The 16,324-nt window shown below is 41.0% G+C and overlaps 2 protein-coding genes across 2 annotated transcripts; both read left to right on the plus strand.

Annotated features, from left to right (window-relative positions):
• Positions 1 to 3,097: 3,097 nt before the first annotated feature.
• Positions 3,098 to 13,315, plus strand: BAG6 (BCL-2-associated athanogene 6). Its single transcript, XM_021952305.2, has 3 exons — positions 3,098 to 3,270; positions 3,904 to 5,910; positions 11,403 to 13,315. Exons 2-3 carry the CDS (start codon positions 3,970 to 3,972, stop codon positions 13,170 to 13,172), a joined length of 3,711 nt encoding a protein of 1,236 aa, XP_021807997.1. The 5' UTR covers positions 3,098 to 3,270; positions 3,904 to 3,969; the 3' UTR covers positions 13,173 to 13,315.
• Positions 13,316 to 13,862: 547 nt separating this feature from the next.
• On the plus strand, positions 13,863 to 15,422 carry LOC110751838 (Calcium-dependent lipid-binding (CaLB domain) family protein). The gene has a single exon (XM_021952368.2). The coding sequence runs from the start codon at positions 14,138 to 14,140 to the stop codon at positions 14,954 to 14,956; it is 819 nt and encodes a 272-aa protein (XP_021808060.1). The 5' UTR covers positions 13,863 to 14,137; the 3' UTR covers positions 14,957 to 15,422.
• The last annotated feature ends 902 nt before the right edge of the window (positions 15,423 to 16,324 follow it).

A 16,324-nucleotide genomic window follows, 5' to 3' on the forward strand; every position in this document is an offset into this window, starting at 1 on the left:
TAGGGGTTGACAAACTTGGCTTGGTGCCATTTGTCAAGCAGCACCAGTAGGTAGAGAGTTTAGGGTTGAGAAAATAAATAGGTTAATCCCATTTTTTTTCAGGGGTTGATAAAAAATATTGTAGTCCAGCCTGCTGGTTGGCTTGACTTTAATTCAGACGTGCTAAGCACTAGGCCACTACTCTAGGTCACATTTTTCTGAAAGGAATTATGAAATTGATGAACACATAAACATGTAGCTTTCTACTGGTTTCAATGCATTGCTTCCCTTGCTAGACCAGAAGCCAATCAAAACAGCTTCAATATTTGCAATTAGGAGGATCTTATATCCTCCAAGTTGTACCAAAACGGGGATCGCTTTTGCGTAGGAAAAACCAGTCTGGAAAGGTTCATTTCCCAGATTGCTAGATACAGAAACAAAAACGATATCACTTGAAGTTAAGCCTGCAGTACATGGTTCGCTTGACTAAGCACCAGGCCACGACTATCTAATAGGGGTTTGTAAATGCCCCTAATTGGCTGTGTAATTTCCTTGCTCTAGGTCACATTTTTTTCTTTAGGAACGTATGAGACTGATGAACACTTGTAACTTTCTACTGATTTCAATATATTGATGCATCATGCATTGCTTCCTTTGCTGGAGCAGAAGCCAGAGTGGTAGACACTATATTTAACCAAACAATCAGCTAATTAACTAATAATTCATGTTGACAATCTTTTCTTAAACAAAAACAAATCAGATTTGAGACCCGAAAGATGCCTTTGCTCTTCTTCTGTCCTGCATAATCTTAATAAGGCGGGCAATGATTTGCTTGGTTACTTCAAGTCAAGCCTCTAGTATTACTTGCTAAGGAACGGAATTATCAAATGGTATATGTACATTTGTTCGACTTTTCAGGATAAATGATCTACATCCAAGTTCATGAATTTTAATGCACTTTTTCTTGCTGGTTTAGAGGTTAGTTTTATGCAATTTGAAAGGAAAGTCTACCAATAATGATTTATAGGACATCTTATATAACTAACTAAAGATTATTTCAACAGCATTAGCTTTATTATTAAATTAAACTGATGAAAGAGCATGAGTGCTTTATTTTAAGCCGATCTCATAGTCAGGGCGTAAATTACACACAGTCTTGGTGTAAGTGGCTCAATACAAGCAATGATGTGTAAGTCCCGTGTGGGAACCGAATTAATTCATAACCCTAGGTCAAATAATTCCTACCATTTGGGGATTATTTGACCTAATTAGGAATTATTCAATTTAATTGGAGATTACCCAATTAAATAGAATGTTACCTAATTAGGTTGAGGATTGATTTGATTCCTACGACAATTCTCAATTAAAGGAGGAGTTACCTAATTAAATTAGGTATTGATTTGATTGATTACCACAATTAGGGATTTGATTTATATCCCTAATAAATCAAATCCCTAATTAGTCAAATCTCGCCAAATGGGAGAGAAATAATTCCCTTTCAGCTACGGAATTATTCCTCTGAAACCCTAGCTCCCGAGACCTCTATAAAAGGATGGTCACACACAAGGGTTGAGGGACAAAAAAAAATTACTACCAAATCTCTGCAGAAATTATTTCTCACAAACCCTAGCCACCTCCTTTCTCTCCCTCTTTTACATAAGGCTCCGGCCGCCCGGTTTACCCCATAAACACATATAACTCCGTACCCTAGTTAGCTAGTGTTTTCTTTACAAAACTCTTGAACTAATTTAGGCATCGGAGGGCCTTTGGCCAACACCCCCCGGGTGTGGTCCTCTCATTTGTTCTATTTTGCAGGGAGAAAGAGGCGGCGAAGAAGACGAAGGAATCTGTCAACCGAATATTCCCGTGGGAGGAAATTTGCTCCCACATCCCGCATCAGAAAATACAACAATAATCTACAATTCAAATATAGGTGATTCGCATATAATCAAACTGTGAATTGTATGCCATGTGGATTGTTGTAGAATTAAACCCAAACATAGTCAAATATGCCAGTGGAAAGTGCACCATTGAGCCATTTCCAAATTTTTAGAGGAATCCTATGTTCACAATGCGATATCTTCCTGTGGTTTCTGTTAGTGTGCACTCCCTTCATTTTGGCCCCAGCAAACGACAATGAACCCAGCACATAATTTCGGAACCAGTAGGAAGATTACCAACACAAGTTGGTGAAAAAGGCAGCCATAGTTGTTCTAATGAGTTTATTTTATTTATTTTTATGCGAGAAAGGAAAACTAGCTGAGACACAATCCTTTAAGACAAGCAGGCCCAAACAAGTCCAAATAAAAGGAGGAACCAACATAAAGGGGGAGACCACTCTCCCAAAGCTACGAAGGCGAAAGCGAATGACTAAGGGAAGCAACTTGCAAGGGCATCCACAACCATATTGACTTCACGGAATGTGGTGAGTTGTTCTAATGAGTTTGATATACCAGTGGCTTCTTTGGGCTTAATCTATATATGGACTTGCACCTGAGTTGTAAAAGAAAGTTTTGAAACCACTCTCCTCTGTCTAAGTCAACATTGTGAATATGGCCCACTCGCAATAGTTCTAGATTCATTCCAAAGTTTTTGTATATTTCAAGCACTAGTATGTAGAGAATGACATGAAAATATTTGAGGGGGTGTGAGAAACTTTGCTTTGTGCGAGTTGTCGAGCATCATCAGAAGGGAGATAAATATTTGAGGTTGTGAACATGGTGCCTATAACATATATAGGTTAAGAACTTTTCATCTTTTATAGTAATTGAAGTGGTTAAGAACATCATGATGATATATGTATTTGATAGAATTCTCTACAAATATCATTTTCACAGAAAATTAAACAATTAAAAAAAAAATCTCCCTCCAAATAAGAAAAAATAAAAATATTGGACGCTATTATTATCACACACCCCAAAAAAATAAAAGGCCGTAGAATGATTTACATTCTTTGGGAGAAAACTGACACGTGGTGGACAAAGACGAAGTGCACGTTATCAGAAGGGTCTCGAAACTTCACCGTTAGATGGCGCGGGAAACATCTCGAAGACAAAGCTTAGATTTTTTCCCGTTATTTCCGATTCTAACCCTTCTATAAATCTCCAAGCATCTGACGCCCTCCCTTATCAGAACAGAGACTGATTTCTGAAAAAAGCCAGAGAGAGACACACAACAACAAGCTTCCATTTTTCGCCTTTTCGGGTTTGTGGACCGATTTGCTCCGTTAACTGAGTCATCCGGATTGTGGAACCGTAATTGGCTGTTTGATATTTCTCCAGAAAATAAATTGTAAGTTGTGGTTCTTCTTCTTCCTCTGTTTTGCCTTACAATTTTGATTTTGGCTTGTTCTTTGTTTCTATAATATTGTGAGATCCACTGAGAGAAGATAAGCAGTAGATAGTGATAACCCATGAATTAAAAATTTGAACTTCGTAAGAGCTTTTGATTTTGCATCTTCTAATTTGCTTTGTTTTCAAAAATCAATTCATCTGAATGTAAATTTCCACTGGCTGCTTGTTGGCTCTTTGTCTGATGTGGTTTGAAAGTTGGATTTTTAAGCATTTTCTTTCCCTGAATCTGGAGTTTTTATAAATACTTGGTTATGTATCTTTTCATTTGCATTGTCCCTAAGCATTCATCAATTTGAATTTGATGCTTCTCTGTTTGCTATGACTTGGAAATTGGAGTTCTCAGCATCTCTTTCCTTCAATTTGGGCTCTATGTAAAATTTTGATTCTGCATCTTCTGATTCCCATTGTCTTCAAAAACACATCAATTTGAATCCAGTCTGCATTTGGTCCTTGTTGGTTCCTTGTCTGCTATAGTTTGAAAATTGGAGTTTTGAGGAGCTTTTTTTTTTTTTTTTTCCCCTTTTAGTGATTTATGAATTTTCTTCTAATTTTCATCTTGTTCTTTTGTCAGCTCTTGGTGCTGCTTAAACGTTTTGGAGGACTTTTTTGGTGTTTGTGTGTATAAATTTGGTCAAAAATGATGCCAGTGTACAGATACATGGATTCAGACCCCTACCAAAGAAACCAAACCTTCTCTTTCCCTCAGCCCCATTATCCTGGTCTCAGAGCCAACTCACCTAGGCCATTCGAGCCTTGGCCCTATGGTGGCAACTACAGCTACCCAACTCCGTGCCATTCGTGTTGTAGCCATAACAACGTCCCCGGCTTCAGACCCTCTCACCCTCATGCTTCAATGCCATCACCAGTATACTTTTATGGAGGTTATCCTGCTCCATATCAAGAAGCCTACCCTGTCCACTATGTACCTCCTCCTCCTCATTATTCTATGGAGATTCCTAAATATGAGTATGATAAGAATATGCCTCCAAGTTTTCACTGCTGTGGGTGTCCTAATCATGCTTGCCACCAGAATATGGATAAGGGTGTTAAGATTGAAGAACAAGGACCGGATGTTGAAAAGAAGACGCATGACTCTTTAGTTCCGGTTCAGTTGAAAAACTACCCTTACCCAATTGTGTGGATTCCGCCCGAATCCATGAATGGTGGAGAGAAAAGGAAGCTTTCTGAACCAGAGACCATAGATGAGAAGAAAATTCCATGCAATTCGAAGCCTCATGAGAGTTTGAAGTCTCAGGAAGGAGATCAAAGGCATGGGTGGTTCCCCTTTGACTTGAACAACATTGGGTCTTTGATGCAAGGTGGAAATAGGGGGCAGGTTCAGGATCAACAGAAACAGATGGAGGATAAAAACAAGGAATTTCCATTTCCAACTTTCTGGGTGCCATCCTATGAGGAGATTGGAAAGAAGGATAAGGATGTGAATGCTTCTCAGGATCAGCAGAGTGAAGACCAAAAGAAGCAATTTCCATTTACATTCTTCTTGTTGCCTTATGAAAACAAGCAAAAGGAGGAAGTTGGAAAGGAGGATAAGAGGGAAATGAATTCCACTCCAAAGATTGTTCCAATGAACATTTATGAGAAGGGTGATGTTACAAACGAGACTGGAGTGAATGAAGAGAAACCTGCTGGTCAGGGTGTTGTTGAGAGGAAGGAAAAGACTGCTAATCAGAAAAGCATACATGTGAAGCAAATGAATGAAGAGGAGGAGGAGAACAAATATGAAGACACTGAGAGAAGAGGAAGAAGTGTACCTGTGAAAGATGTAGAAGATAATGTAGCTAACAAACCTTCTGGTACCAGTGTTAGAGGACAATCCTCTTTCCCGAAAAAGTCATCTGAGCTGCCTCCTGTTTGCCTCAGAGTTGATCCTTTGCCGAAGAAGAAGAAGGCAAATGGGAGTTCGCGATCTCCTAGTCCTCCTGGTGCAAAAGGACTCAAGCAAGAGAGTTCAACTGATGCTACCAAACCCTCTGGTTCTTTGGGCTTGCAAGAGAACGCACAACAAGATTCAAAGTCTGCTCCAAAGAACAGCAACGAGGTGGAGCCTTCCAAAAAGGAGAAGGTTATTCCAGTGGTGGATAGGAACATCACTGTAGACAAGGATGCGATGCGTACTCCCCAGATTCCTGTTAGCTCCAAAGAGGGGATATCCAGGAAGCCAACCATTGGGGAAGCTGGGAAAGATGAAAGTAGATGTGAGGTCAATGAGGTTGAAGGACCAATAAAGGCACGAGGTACAACAGTTGACAATGTGGAAGAGATAAAGAAGCCCATAGAGACGGTCAAATCAGTCGTTGATGGAAGGAAACTCGAGAAAAAGACCATGTCGGATATAGAAGCTGCTGTGCGTATTCAATCTGCCTACCGTGGGTTCGAGATTAGGAGGTGGGAACCATTGAAGAAACTGAAGCAAATAGCTGAAGTGCGTGAGCAGGTGGGTGATGTTCGGAATCATATCACATCTTTGGAGACTTCTGATCTCCAGAACTACGACAAGCAAAAGGTGGTAATTGGGGAAACCATCATGAGAATTCTTCTCAAATTGGATACCATTCAGGTATGTGCTTGGCTCATTTAATCAATTTTTACTTTCTTGTTGGATTCTTATGGAAATAATTGGTCTTTATCTTTTAATTTATAAATTTGGGTGTATGCTAACCAAGATTTAAAAAAATTCATGTGTGCATCACTGCGTGGTTGCCTCGCATGTGAAAATCCTTTATGCAAACACATGCACACACTATCATTCAGACGCATATACAGATGGACAGATAATGAACCATTTTTCACGTATTGTCAGTTTAGAAGTAATTGAAATGTTTGAACAAAAAAGAAAAAGAAGTAATTGAAATGTGTGCTGGTTTTGTGATGCATGGTGTTGGATAGTATTGGAAGATTGGTAACCGTTAGCTACCTATGATTAGCTTGGTGGCTGCTAGCTGTGATTGGCTAGTGGTTGTCTCACTTCCTTATTTTAGGGGATGTGTTGTAATTAATAGTTTTTCCTATAATTATGGGTTAAAGTTAAGGGTTGGTGTGTGTTGGCAGACAGCCCCTAAACTGACCACGTGTGTGTGTTGGTAGACAGCCCCTAGAGTGGCCACACCAGCTTATGCATATATATACCTCTGTAACCGTGGAAACATAATATAATGAGAAATTACATTCTCTCTGTCATTTTCAATATGGTATCAGAGCAGGAACCTTAACAGGCCTGTCTCCATTTTCTTTTCCTTCGTTCCTTCTGTACATTCTATTCAATAATGGCAGAAGATAATCCTTTTGGCTCTGAAACTGAAAGCTTCACAGCACCTCGTTCTAGTTTTCCAGAAGCTGAAGTCAACCCAAACCAACGATTGTGCTCTGTGTTGTTAAATGAGTTTAACTATCTTCCATGGTCTAGAGCAGTATCTCTTGCCCTTGGAGGAAGATCCAAACTTGGATTTATTAATGGAAGCATTGAGGCACCTGACGCCTCATCTCCGAAGTATGAAGCATGGCTGTGCAAAGACCAATTGGTCATGTCATGGCTCCTCAACTCCATGGATCCTAAGCTGTCTGAAATCTTCAGTTTTTCAGAATCCTCTCTTTCTCTTTGGAAGGCAGTCAAAGATATGTATGGAAATCAAAACAATGCAGCTCGAGTGTTCCAACTTAAGAGGAATCTTGCAAGTCTCCAACAAGGTGATAAATCCTTTGTTCATCATCTCGGTTGCATGAGAAATATGTGGAACGAACTAGATATGTATCGACCACATACTATCGATGCTGACGTACTGTTAAAAAGGTCTGAGGAAGACAAAATCTTTCATTTGCTAGCAAGTTTGGGCTCTGAATATGAAGATCTTAGAAGCCATATTCTAATGAACCCCGAACTTCCATCATTTGCAAGTGTTTGCACTACTGTCCAGCGAGAAGAAGTACGTAGGAAAGTCATGAATGTTGACATAAATTCTAGTATGTCTGAGGCTAGAGCTTTTGTGACAAACCAAAAATCATATGGAGATAAAGTGTACAAGGGAAAAAGGCCAGATCTGAAGTGTTTACACTGCAATAATGTTGGACATCTAATAGATCGATGTTGGATATTACACCCTGAGTTGAAGCCAAAGTTTGAGAACAAGCCTTCAAGAGACTACAAGGGCTCACAAACCAGATCACATACAAACAAAAACCATGCTGCTGCTGCCACATCAATTAAAGGGCTGACAAACTTCACAGCCAATCCGGCTGACTTGATAAATGAGTTCTCAGCCTATCTTCAAACCAAAAGAGGAAGCACAGGTGAAGTATTGACTGGTGAAAATCAAACTGCTCTTCTTGGGCAGTTTGCAGGATTCTTAGCTGAGTCTAATCGTGTACCTCAAGGAAATATTCCAGGTATTATGTGTGCTCTTTCAACTGCTCTAAATGTTAGTCATTCTCATGATTTTTGGATTATAGACTCAGGTGCCACTGATCACATGACAAATCAATATTCAAAGCTATACAATTTTGAAAGCTACACTAAACCATCACTAGTTTCTGTAGCAAATGGTAGAGGTGTACCCGTTCTAGGTAGAGGGAAAGTTAAACTGATTTCAGATAGTGTTGAGTCCACAGCATTATATGTTCCATCCTTCCCTTTTCAATTGTTGTCAGTAGGAAGAATTACAAATTCTCTCAACTGTCGTGCAATTTTCTCTCCTCACAATGTTGTTTTTCAGGATCTAGCCACCAAGAAGCTGATTGGTGAAGGTCACTACCTAAATGGGCTGTACTATTTTTCAAAGGACCTTAATGTTCCAAAAGGGTTCCAAGTCAGTTCAAATCTAGAACATCAGTTGTGGCACCAACGTCTAGCACATCCCTCAGAATTTGTTTTGTCTACTTTGTTTCCTAGTTTATGCAAATCCTCACTTGTATGTGAAATTTGTCATTTGTCAAAATTTACTAGACTTCCATTTAACTCTTCCATATCTAGAGCTAGCAAGCTTTTTGAGATGGTGCACTCCGATGTTTGGGGACCTGCACCTCTAGAGTCTTTTGATGGTTATAGGTACTACGTTACTTTTGTTGATGATTTTTCAAGAGTCACTTGGTTGTACCTCCTAAAATTCAAAAGTGAAGTCATGGATGCTTTCAAGAATTTTCATAATCTTGTCATGAACCATTTTTCATCTCAAATTCACATACTAAGGTCTGATAATGGCACTGAATATACATCCAAAAATATGACTGACTATTTGAGCACACATGGAATTATACATCAAACAAGTTGTGTAGGTACTCCTCAGCAAAATGGAATTGCCGAAAGGAAGAATAGAGACCTACTTGAGAAAACCAGGGCCCTAATGTTACAAATGAATGTGCCTAAGAGGTTTTGGTCTCAAGGAGTTCTTGCAGCCACCTACCTCATCAACAGACTGCCTAGTCGTGTTCTGGATTCAAAATCACCATATGAGGTCATGCAAAACAAAAAAATTAACCTTTCCCATCTGAGAATCTTTGGATGTACGTGTTATGCTCATATTCAATCCCATCACCGAGACAAGCTGGATCCCAAGGCAGTTAAATGTGTTTTCATGGGTTACTCCTCCAGTCAAAAAGGTTACAAATGTTACAATCCATGTTCCAGGAAGCTATTTGTCTCAAGAGATGTAAGGTTTGATGAGATCAAACCTTATTTCAACAAACCATCAGATCAAAATCGTCAGGGGGAGCAATTACTAGATCTCTTTCCATTACCAAATTCAGGGGAAATAAGTGATTGTGTTCATTCAGTACCTCACGACAGTGACTCTCATGCAACCATTAATGACAACGTGATTATTGGAGATGAAACTGAAGCCTCAGAAGCACAAGTTGTTCCTCATGACAATGACACATCATCTATAGAGGAGAGTGGAGCTGAACCTACTATAATCCCATCTCAACCTCGAAGGAATCCAACTCGAAATAGGCATCCACCATCAAGGCTACAAGACTATGTAACGTACAATGCAAGGTACCCAATTCACAAGTATGTAAATTACTCCAAAGTCTCTCCCTCCCATGCAGCTTTTCTCAGTAAACTGTCAAATGAAAGTGAACCGAGGAATTTTCAAGAAGCCAATCTTCAAGATGTTTGGAGGCTAGCCATGGAAGAAGAACTCAAGGCTTTGGACGAAAATAAAACCTGGAGTGTAGTCCAACTTCCAAAGGGAAAGAAGGTGGTAGGCAGTAGGTGGATCTACAAAACCAAGTTTAATTCTGATGGCTCAATTGAAAGACACAAGGCAAGATTGGTGGCTCGCGGTTTCACTCAAACGTTTGGAGTTGATTATAAGGAGACATTTGCTCCCGTGGCTAAGATGAGTACAGTGAGGGTTTTGTTATCTGTTGCAGTTAATCATGAGTGGCCGTTGTACCAAATGGATGTAAAAAATGCCTTTTTGCATGGAGACCTTGAAGAGGAAGTTTACATGCAATTGCCTCCTGGTCATCCACAAGCACAAAATTCAGGTATGGTTTGCAAGCTTCACAAGTCAATTTATGGATTGAAACAATCTCCACGTGCTTGGTATGCCAAGCTGAGCTCAGTACTTGAAAAATTTGGTTTCAAGAGAAGTCATGCTGATTCATCCTTGTTTGTTCGAACTGGATTAGTTGGTAAACTAGTTGTTCTAATCTATGTTGATGATATTATCATCACAGGTGATAATATTGATGAGATTAACACTCTTAAGCATTCTCTTCATCATAAATTTGCCATTAAAGACTTAGGAGTGTTAAAATACTTCCTTGGGATTGAAATGGCTACTTCTTACAAGGGAATGTTTTTAAGTCAACGAAAATATGTGATTGACTTGCTTCAAGAAGTGAAGATGATGGATTGCAAACCGGCTCGTACCCCTCTTGATAGCAAATTGAAGTTGGACTTGGAAGGAGAGCCTCTCAGTGATATAAGTTACTACCAAAGACTGGTGGGTAAGCTTATATATCTCACCATTACTAGACCGGATATAACTTACGTCGTCAGTCTTGTAAGCCAATTCATGCATGCACCCAGTGAGGCTCATTTAAATGTTGTTAAAAGAATTCTAAGATACCTTAAGGGCTCTATTGGTCGGGGAATTATCATGAAGAACAATGGTCATACTCAAATCATGGCATACACCGATGCTGACTGGGCAGGGAATGCTATTGATAGAAAATCCACTACTGGCTACTGCACGTTTGTTGGAGGAAACATCGTGACATGGAAGAGCAAAAAGCAAAATGTAATTGCTCGCTCAAGTGCCGAAGCAGAGTACAGAGCCATGGCTTCCACTGCATGTGAACTCATTTGGCTCAAGGGCCTTATCTCAGACTTGGGTTTTTCAAGCAACAAACCTATGTCTCTTTTTTGTGACAATCAGGCAGCTATGCATATTGCCTCCAATCCCGTGTTCCATGAACGCACCAAACACATTGAAGTTGACTGTCACTATGTTCGTGAACAAGTTCAGTCCAAGGTAATTCAAACCACATTCACTCGGAGCCATGATCAACTTGCTGACGTTTTCACCAAGTCTCTTGCTTCCACGCAGTTTCAACGTTTGCTCTCCAAGCTTGGATCAATTAACCTCCTTGATCCAGCTTGAGGGGGAGTATTGGAAGATTGGTAACCGTTAGCTACCTATGATTAGCTTGGTGGCTGCTAGCTGTGATTGGCTAGTGGTTGTCTCACTTCCTTATTTTAGGGGATGTGTTGTAATTAATAGTTTTTCCTATAATTATGGGTTAAAGTTAAGGGTTGGTGTGTGTTGGCAGACAGCCCCTAAACTGACCACGTGTGTGTGTTGGTAGACAGCCCCTAGAGTGGCCACACCAGCTTATGCATATATATACCTCTGTAACCGTGGAAACATAATATAATGAGAAATTACATTCTCTCTGTCATTTTCAATAGATAGGGAATTTGGCATCTGAATCTGCTCTAGTTATATTTGGTTTAGGCCTCTAAGGATTGCAGATATATTTGAAATTGTGGGATTTTTTTTCAATATTTATGCTCATCTGGTTCCTTCTTTTATTGTTGTTCAACAGGGTTTGCTCCCAAGCTTCAGAGACATTAGAAGATCCTTGGCAAGGGAGCTTGTAGTTTTGCAGGAAAAGCTTGATGATCTAATCGCTAAGAAATGTCAAGATACGCCACGGGAGGCATCCACTATTACACGTGTGGAAGAGTTCAGTTCCAATGCCAACAACAATAACTACATGCTAGAGCAAAAAGATGAAGTGAAAGGACTTGGTGAAGGACCGGCTGATGGTGGTAGTGATAGCAGTCACCAAGCGACAGAGCCTTGTCAAGGGCATGTGCTTCACACTATCGATTATGTGCTTGCTTTGAGAACCAAGGAACCAGACCTCTCTGACCATGGAGAGCTGCACAAAGCATCTGAGTATAGTGCTCAAGAACTGCCAGTGGCAAGTGGTCTAAAATCTGAAGATCTTGGTTCGGAGTCCGTTATGGAACAGAAGAATGATGTGGTTAATGGACAAAATAATTCTGGAGAAATCAGTACGTTAAACACAGAAATGGGCAATGGTTCCACTGAGCTCGAGCAATGTAGTGAATCTCCATCTCTTGTAGAAGACAAGACAGTTTGTACAGGTATCTCTTCTGAAGTTGTTAATACGAATCCACAGACAATAGAGCTTGAAGAGTTGCCTCGAGGAGCAACTGATAATGAGCCTGCCATTTCAGAGCCTGAGAAGGATGAAAAAATAGAAATGAACAAGAATGGAGTCCAACAAAGTGGAGAAGTGGAATTAGAAATGTCACCAGATGTAAATTCACCCAATGCTGGTGCTAATGTGACTGATAAGGAAGCAGAGATGCATGAGCAAGCAAATTTGCCGCAGAGCATGATCAATGAGGAGAGTCTGGCTAATGAGTTTAAGAAGATCGAAGAAGTCGAGGTAGTGAAGGAGGATGATGTCTTAGAAAGTGGAGAAGAAGAACATCAAATGGTACTTGATGCCACTTCACAGCATGATGGGACTCCAAATTTGGATCAATTAGAGCTACAGCCAGAGGGAGAAATGGAGGAGCAGCCTATTCTCCAATCGAAGGAGCGAGTAAAGATGGATTCTCACGAGGATGAGGAACTCCCTGGAGATTCAGTGCTCAAGGCAGAGGTGGAGCTCCCTCCACAAGAAGAAGCCAGCAAAGATGATTTTCTCCCGCTGGTCTTTGAGTCGATCGAATCCCAACCATTGAGCTTACCTGTTCAGATCGAAACTCATGATGTCATGCATGAAGATGGACCTTCAGATATAATCGACAGTGATATTACTTGCTCCTCTGTATTGGCTGATGCAGGGAGGCCTATCGAGGATGAAGTGCCAATTGAGAGAAGTACAGAAGACTCAAAATACCAGCCAGCAGCAACCGCCAGAAAGGACAGAAAGGTGGAGGATAACAAAGTTGAATGCGAGGACGACAATAGACTGGCAAGTGGTGCTGAAACTGCCAAAGAGAATCTCTTGCTTGAGACACAATCTACTCCAGTGCAGAAGACTGAATTGGCATCCCCCACCAAGGGATGTGTCGTGGGAGTTGAAAATGAAAGAAGCCTAGTTGAAGAGAATGAGAAACTCAGGGAAATGATGCAGAAGTTGATGGAAGCAGGAAACGAACAGCTGCAAGTTATATCTAAACTGACCGGAAGAGTGAAAGACTTGGAGAAAAAGCTGGCTAAGAAGAAGAAAGTAAGGACAAGAAGGTATAGAGCAGCATCACCACCTGGAACTTCTTGCGTCAAACCATCAAACAATCCGCTGAAGGAGAGGGCAGTTGGTGTTGCAATGTGAAGAAAGGTCACTCCATGTCTCGATCATTCTTGAAACAAATGTTGAGTTATTGTCTGTGGGGTTTGAATCTCTTTGTATCTACAATGTGCGAACTTTGTATGGTCTTTCTAAGTTTTACAGAATAATAAAGAACTGTTTGAATATATATCTTCCATCTTGCGTTGTTCGATTTCTATCTTTGATACAGTAGTTCTCGAGTCTTGGGTAGTTTGCGGAAAAAAAAAATGTTGGCTTGTCACGAATTACTCTGCTTAATGACGAGCTCACTATCGAAGGGTAATCCGAAACGTGAATGCAAGATTGTGAGCTCACTACCCTTCTTAATTAACTTAAGCTACACCTGCTTATACATGAACTTTAGACATAATTCATGGAACTCATAAGTCATCTTAGTTCTTAATTTTCAACTTTTTTTAATTGAACTCTTAAATTATCATAATTCTAAATTTCCACATTTTTCGCCACTAATTGCCACTTGGCGGGTGGACATTTCATGATGGCAGTAGGAGCTACCTATTACAGGAAAAGTGGTTAACAATAAAAATGGAATGCCAGTTGGAAGTTAAAATTAAGAAAGATAAACGGTTAATAACACCATTAATTTTATTTTACCATCCAAGTGCCAACTAAAATCCACTGGTTTTACTTTAACCCCAGTTGCACCACAAATTTTACTCAACTAGATCATCCACCCTGTAAACACTGGACTCTGGACAACATGGCCAAACCCAAACCAACCACCTCATTTCCCAGAGAATATTCCCCCAACTAAATCGGACCCACCGACTTCGGAAGCTCGTGTTTTTCTACACAGCCCCCCGCCCCTCCAATCCTTCCCGCTCTGGCTCTCTTAACCGGCATGTCTTACGGCGACTGCCCTCTGGTTCTTGAATCTCATCAAGACCGTCCGCTTTCTTCACTGCTTTCTTGATCGAATCGCGTCCGTCGATTCGCCCCCGAAAGCGATGATGAAGAAAGAAAACGGAGATCACGAGGGCACGATGCGCGTGCTTGAGATCCACCTCATCTCCGCCCAGGGCCTCAAAGCCCCCGCCGGTACCTTGCGCCGCATGCAGACCTACGCCCTCGCCTGGGTCGACTCGGCCCACAAGCTCCGATCCCGGGTCGACAAGATCGGAGCCTCGAACCCCACCTGGAACGACCGGTTCCTCTTCAAGGTCCCGCCGGGCTTCCTCTCCAGCGAGACCTCCGCCGTCTCCGTCCAGATCTACGCCATCGGTACCTTCCGCGATCACCTCGTCGGCTCCGTCCGATTTCTGATCAACAATTTTCTTGACGTCCACTCCAAGATGCCGTCGTTTACCGCGCTCCAGATCCGGCGACCTTCTGGAAGGTTCTACGGCGTGTTGAATATTGGAGCGATGGTGATCGACGGCTCTGATCTGGCCCCGGCGGTGAACGAGATGTCGGCGATCGGATACCGTGATCTGATGGGGAAGGGAGAGAGCTTCGGGCGCAGACGCCGCCACGGCGACAGCATGAGGATCAAGTCGAAGGATTACTCTGGCGACTCAAGGGAGAATTCTTGTGCCGAGTCAACGGAGAACTCGGACGCTGGCGAGTCGGTGGCGTCATCTCCGGCGACGCCATTGCCGCCTCTGAAGGAGCTGAACGGGGTAGGAGATTTGGCGGGAACAACCAAGGTGTTGAGGACTGCTCCATCGGACGGCTCGCGTTTCTTGTGCTGCTTGCTGACGCAGAGGAAGATTCAATACACTCCGACGGATCAGAACCCGGATGGGGCCCACAGCAGAGAAAGGTAAAAGTGAAAAAGTTAAAAACAAAAAAGTAGAAGATTGAAAAGAAAATGGGTTTTGATTTTGAATCTTGATGAGCGTTGATGGAAGTGGAGGTTATTCGTGGGTTTTGATTGTGGAAGAAAAATTGCGTGAATATTGCCGGTGGAGATGAACACAGGTTGGATTAATTGCTGAAGAAGAGAGCATTAACAAACTACAAATTACAAGTTACTGAGAGTTGATTACTACCCAGACTTTAGTTTCTTCTTGATTCTGAATGTACAGGAATCAGGCAGGCACTAGAGAGTGGCTTAGAATCTTCTATTAGAAAAACCATGTATGAATTTGTGTTTTTTTGTGCAAAATGTGCATCGAATCGATCTTGGTCATGTCAAAAAGCTGATCAAATTTTCCTTCTAAACTTTGATTGTCATGTAAGCTGTCTACTTTGAGGTTTCAATGACAATTCAAGAGGTGTGGACTTTTTGCACATTTCATCTTTTGTTTGATTTTTTATCTTTAACTTTTATGATGTTGCCATTGATCAAACCCACTTCATTTTGGGTACCTTTTTGCTGCAGTTAATCTGTTAAATGCATGTGTTTTATAATTTTACACTAGTACCTGTTAATGCGCTTGAGCTACTACTTATTTGGTATATTACCTACATCTAAAGCATGATATCAAAGAAACCCCCATTCTGAGATCAAGAGGTTAATTCGGGTGTTTGAATCTCCTTACTTACAAGCACAGTCGGACTTTGATAATGTGTGTGAGAAAAATCTCTCGGTCAAAAAAAAACTTGTAGGCTTATTGGGTTGGGCTGTGGTATGCAACTGATGGGCCTTGCATGAACCCAAGTTTTATATATGTATGGGCCCAAATAATGTTAGGGTTAGATTAGTTGAGTCATTCTATGCTAAGTATTAGCTAGTAAAAATAAATAAAAACTCGCCAATGCGATTGTGATCTGTATTTATGGTGTCTCCTTAAATCAACCCATCTGCCCTTTGATTTGATGATTTTAATGAACTCCATAAACCAAAGCAAATCTCTTCACACCTTTCCCAAAAACTAAGAACACCATGACACGTTTCGAATGAATAGAGCGAGTAGTATGCCACGCATGACATGAACCCCCTTCTCCCTGGGAGCATTTTTGCTCACCACTTTAATCATAGGTGTACTCTCACCACCAACTTCAATGCTTAACACGTGTCCATAAGTATAATCATGATTCCATAAATACAAAGCAAAAGTTAACTATGGTTATGTTTATGGACACGTGTCAAGCATTAAGAATGATAATAAGAGTACACCTATAATTAAAGTGGTGAGCAAAAATGCACCCCCTTCTCCCTCCCCAGTTACAGTGACAAAAGCAGAAGAAAA

Source organism: Prunus avium, chromosome 2 (assembly GCF_965620075.1).
Source record: "Prunus avium chromosome 2, drPruAviu1.hap1.1, whole genome shotgun sequence".
In the NCBI taxonomy this organism is placed as follows: Eukaryota; Viridiplantae; Streptophyta; class Magnoliopsida; order Rosales; family Rosaceae; genus Prunus; species Prunus avium.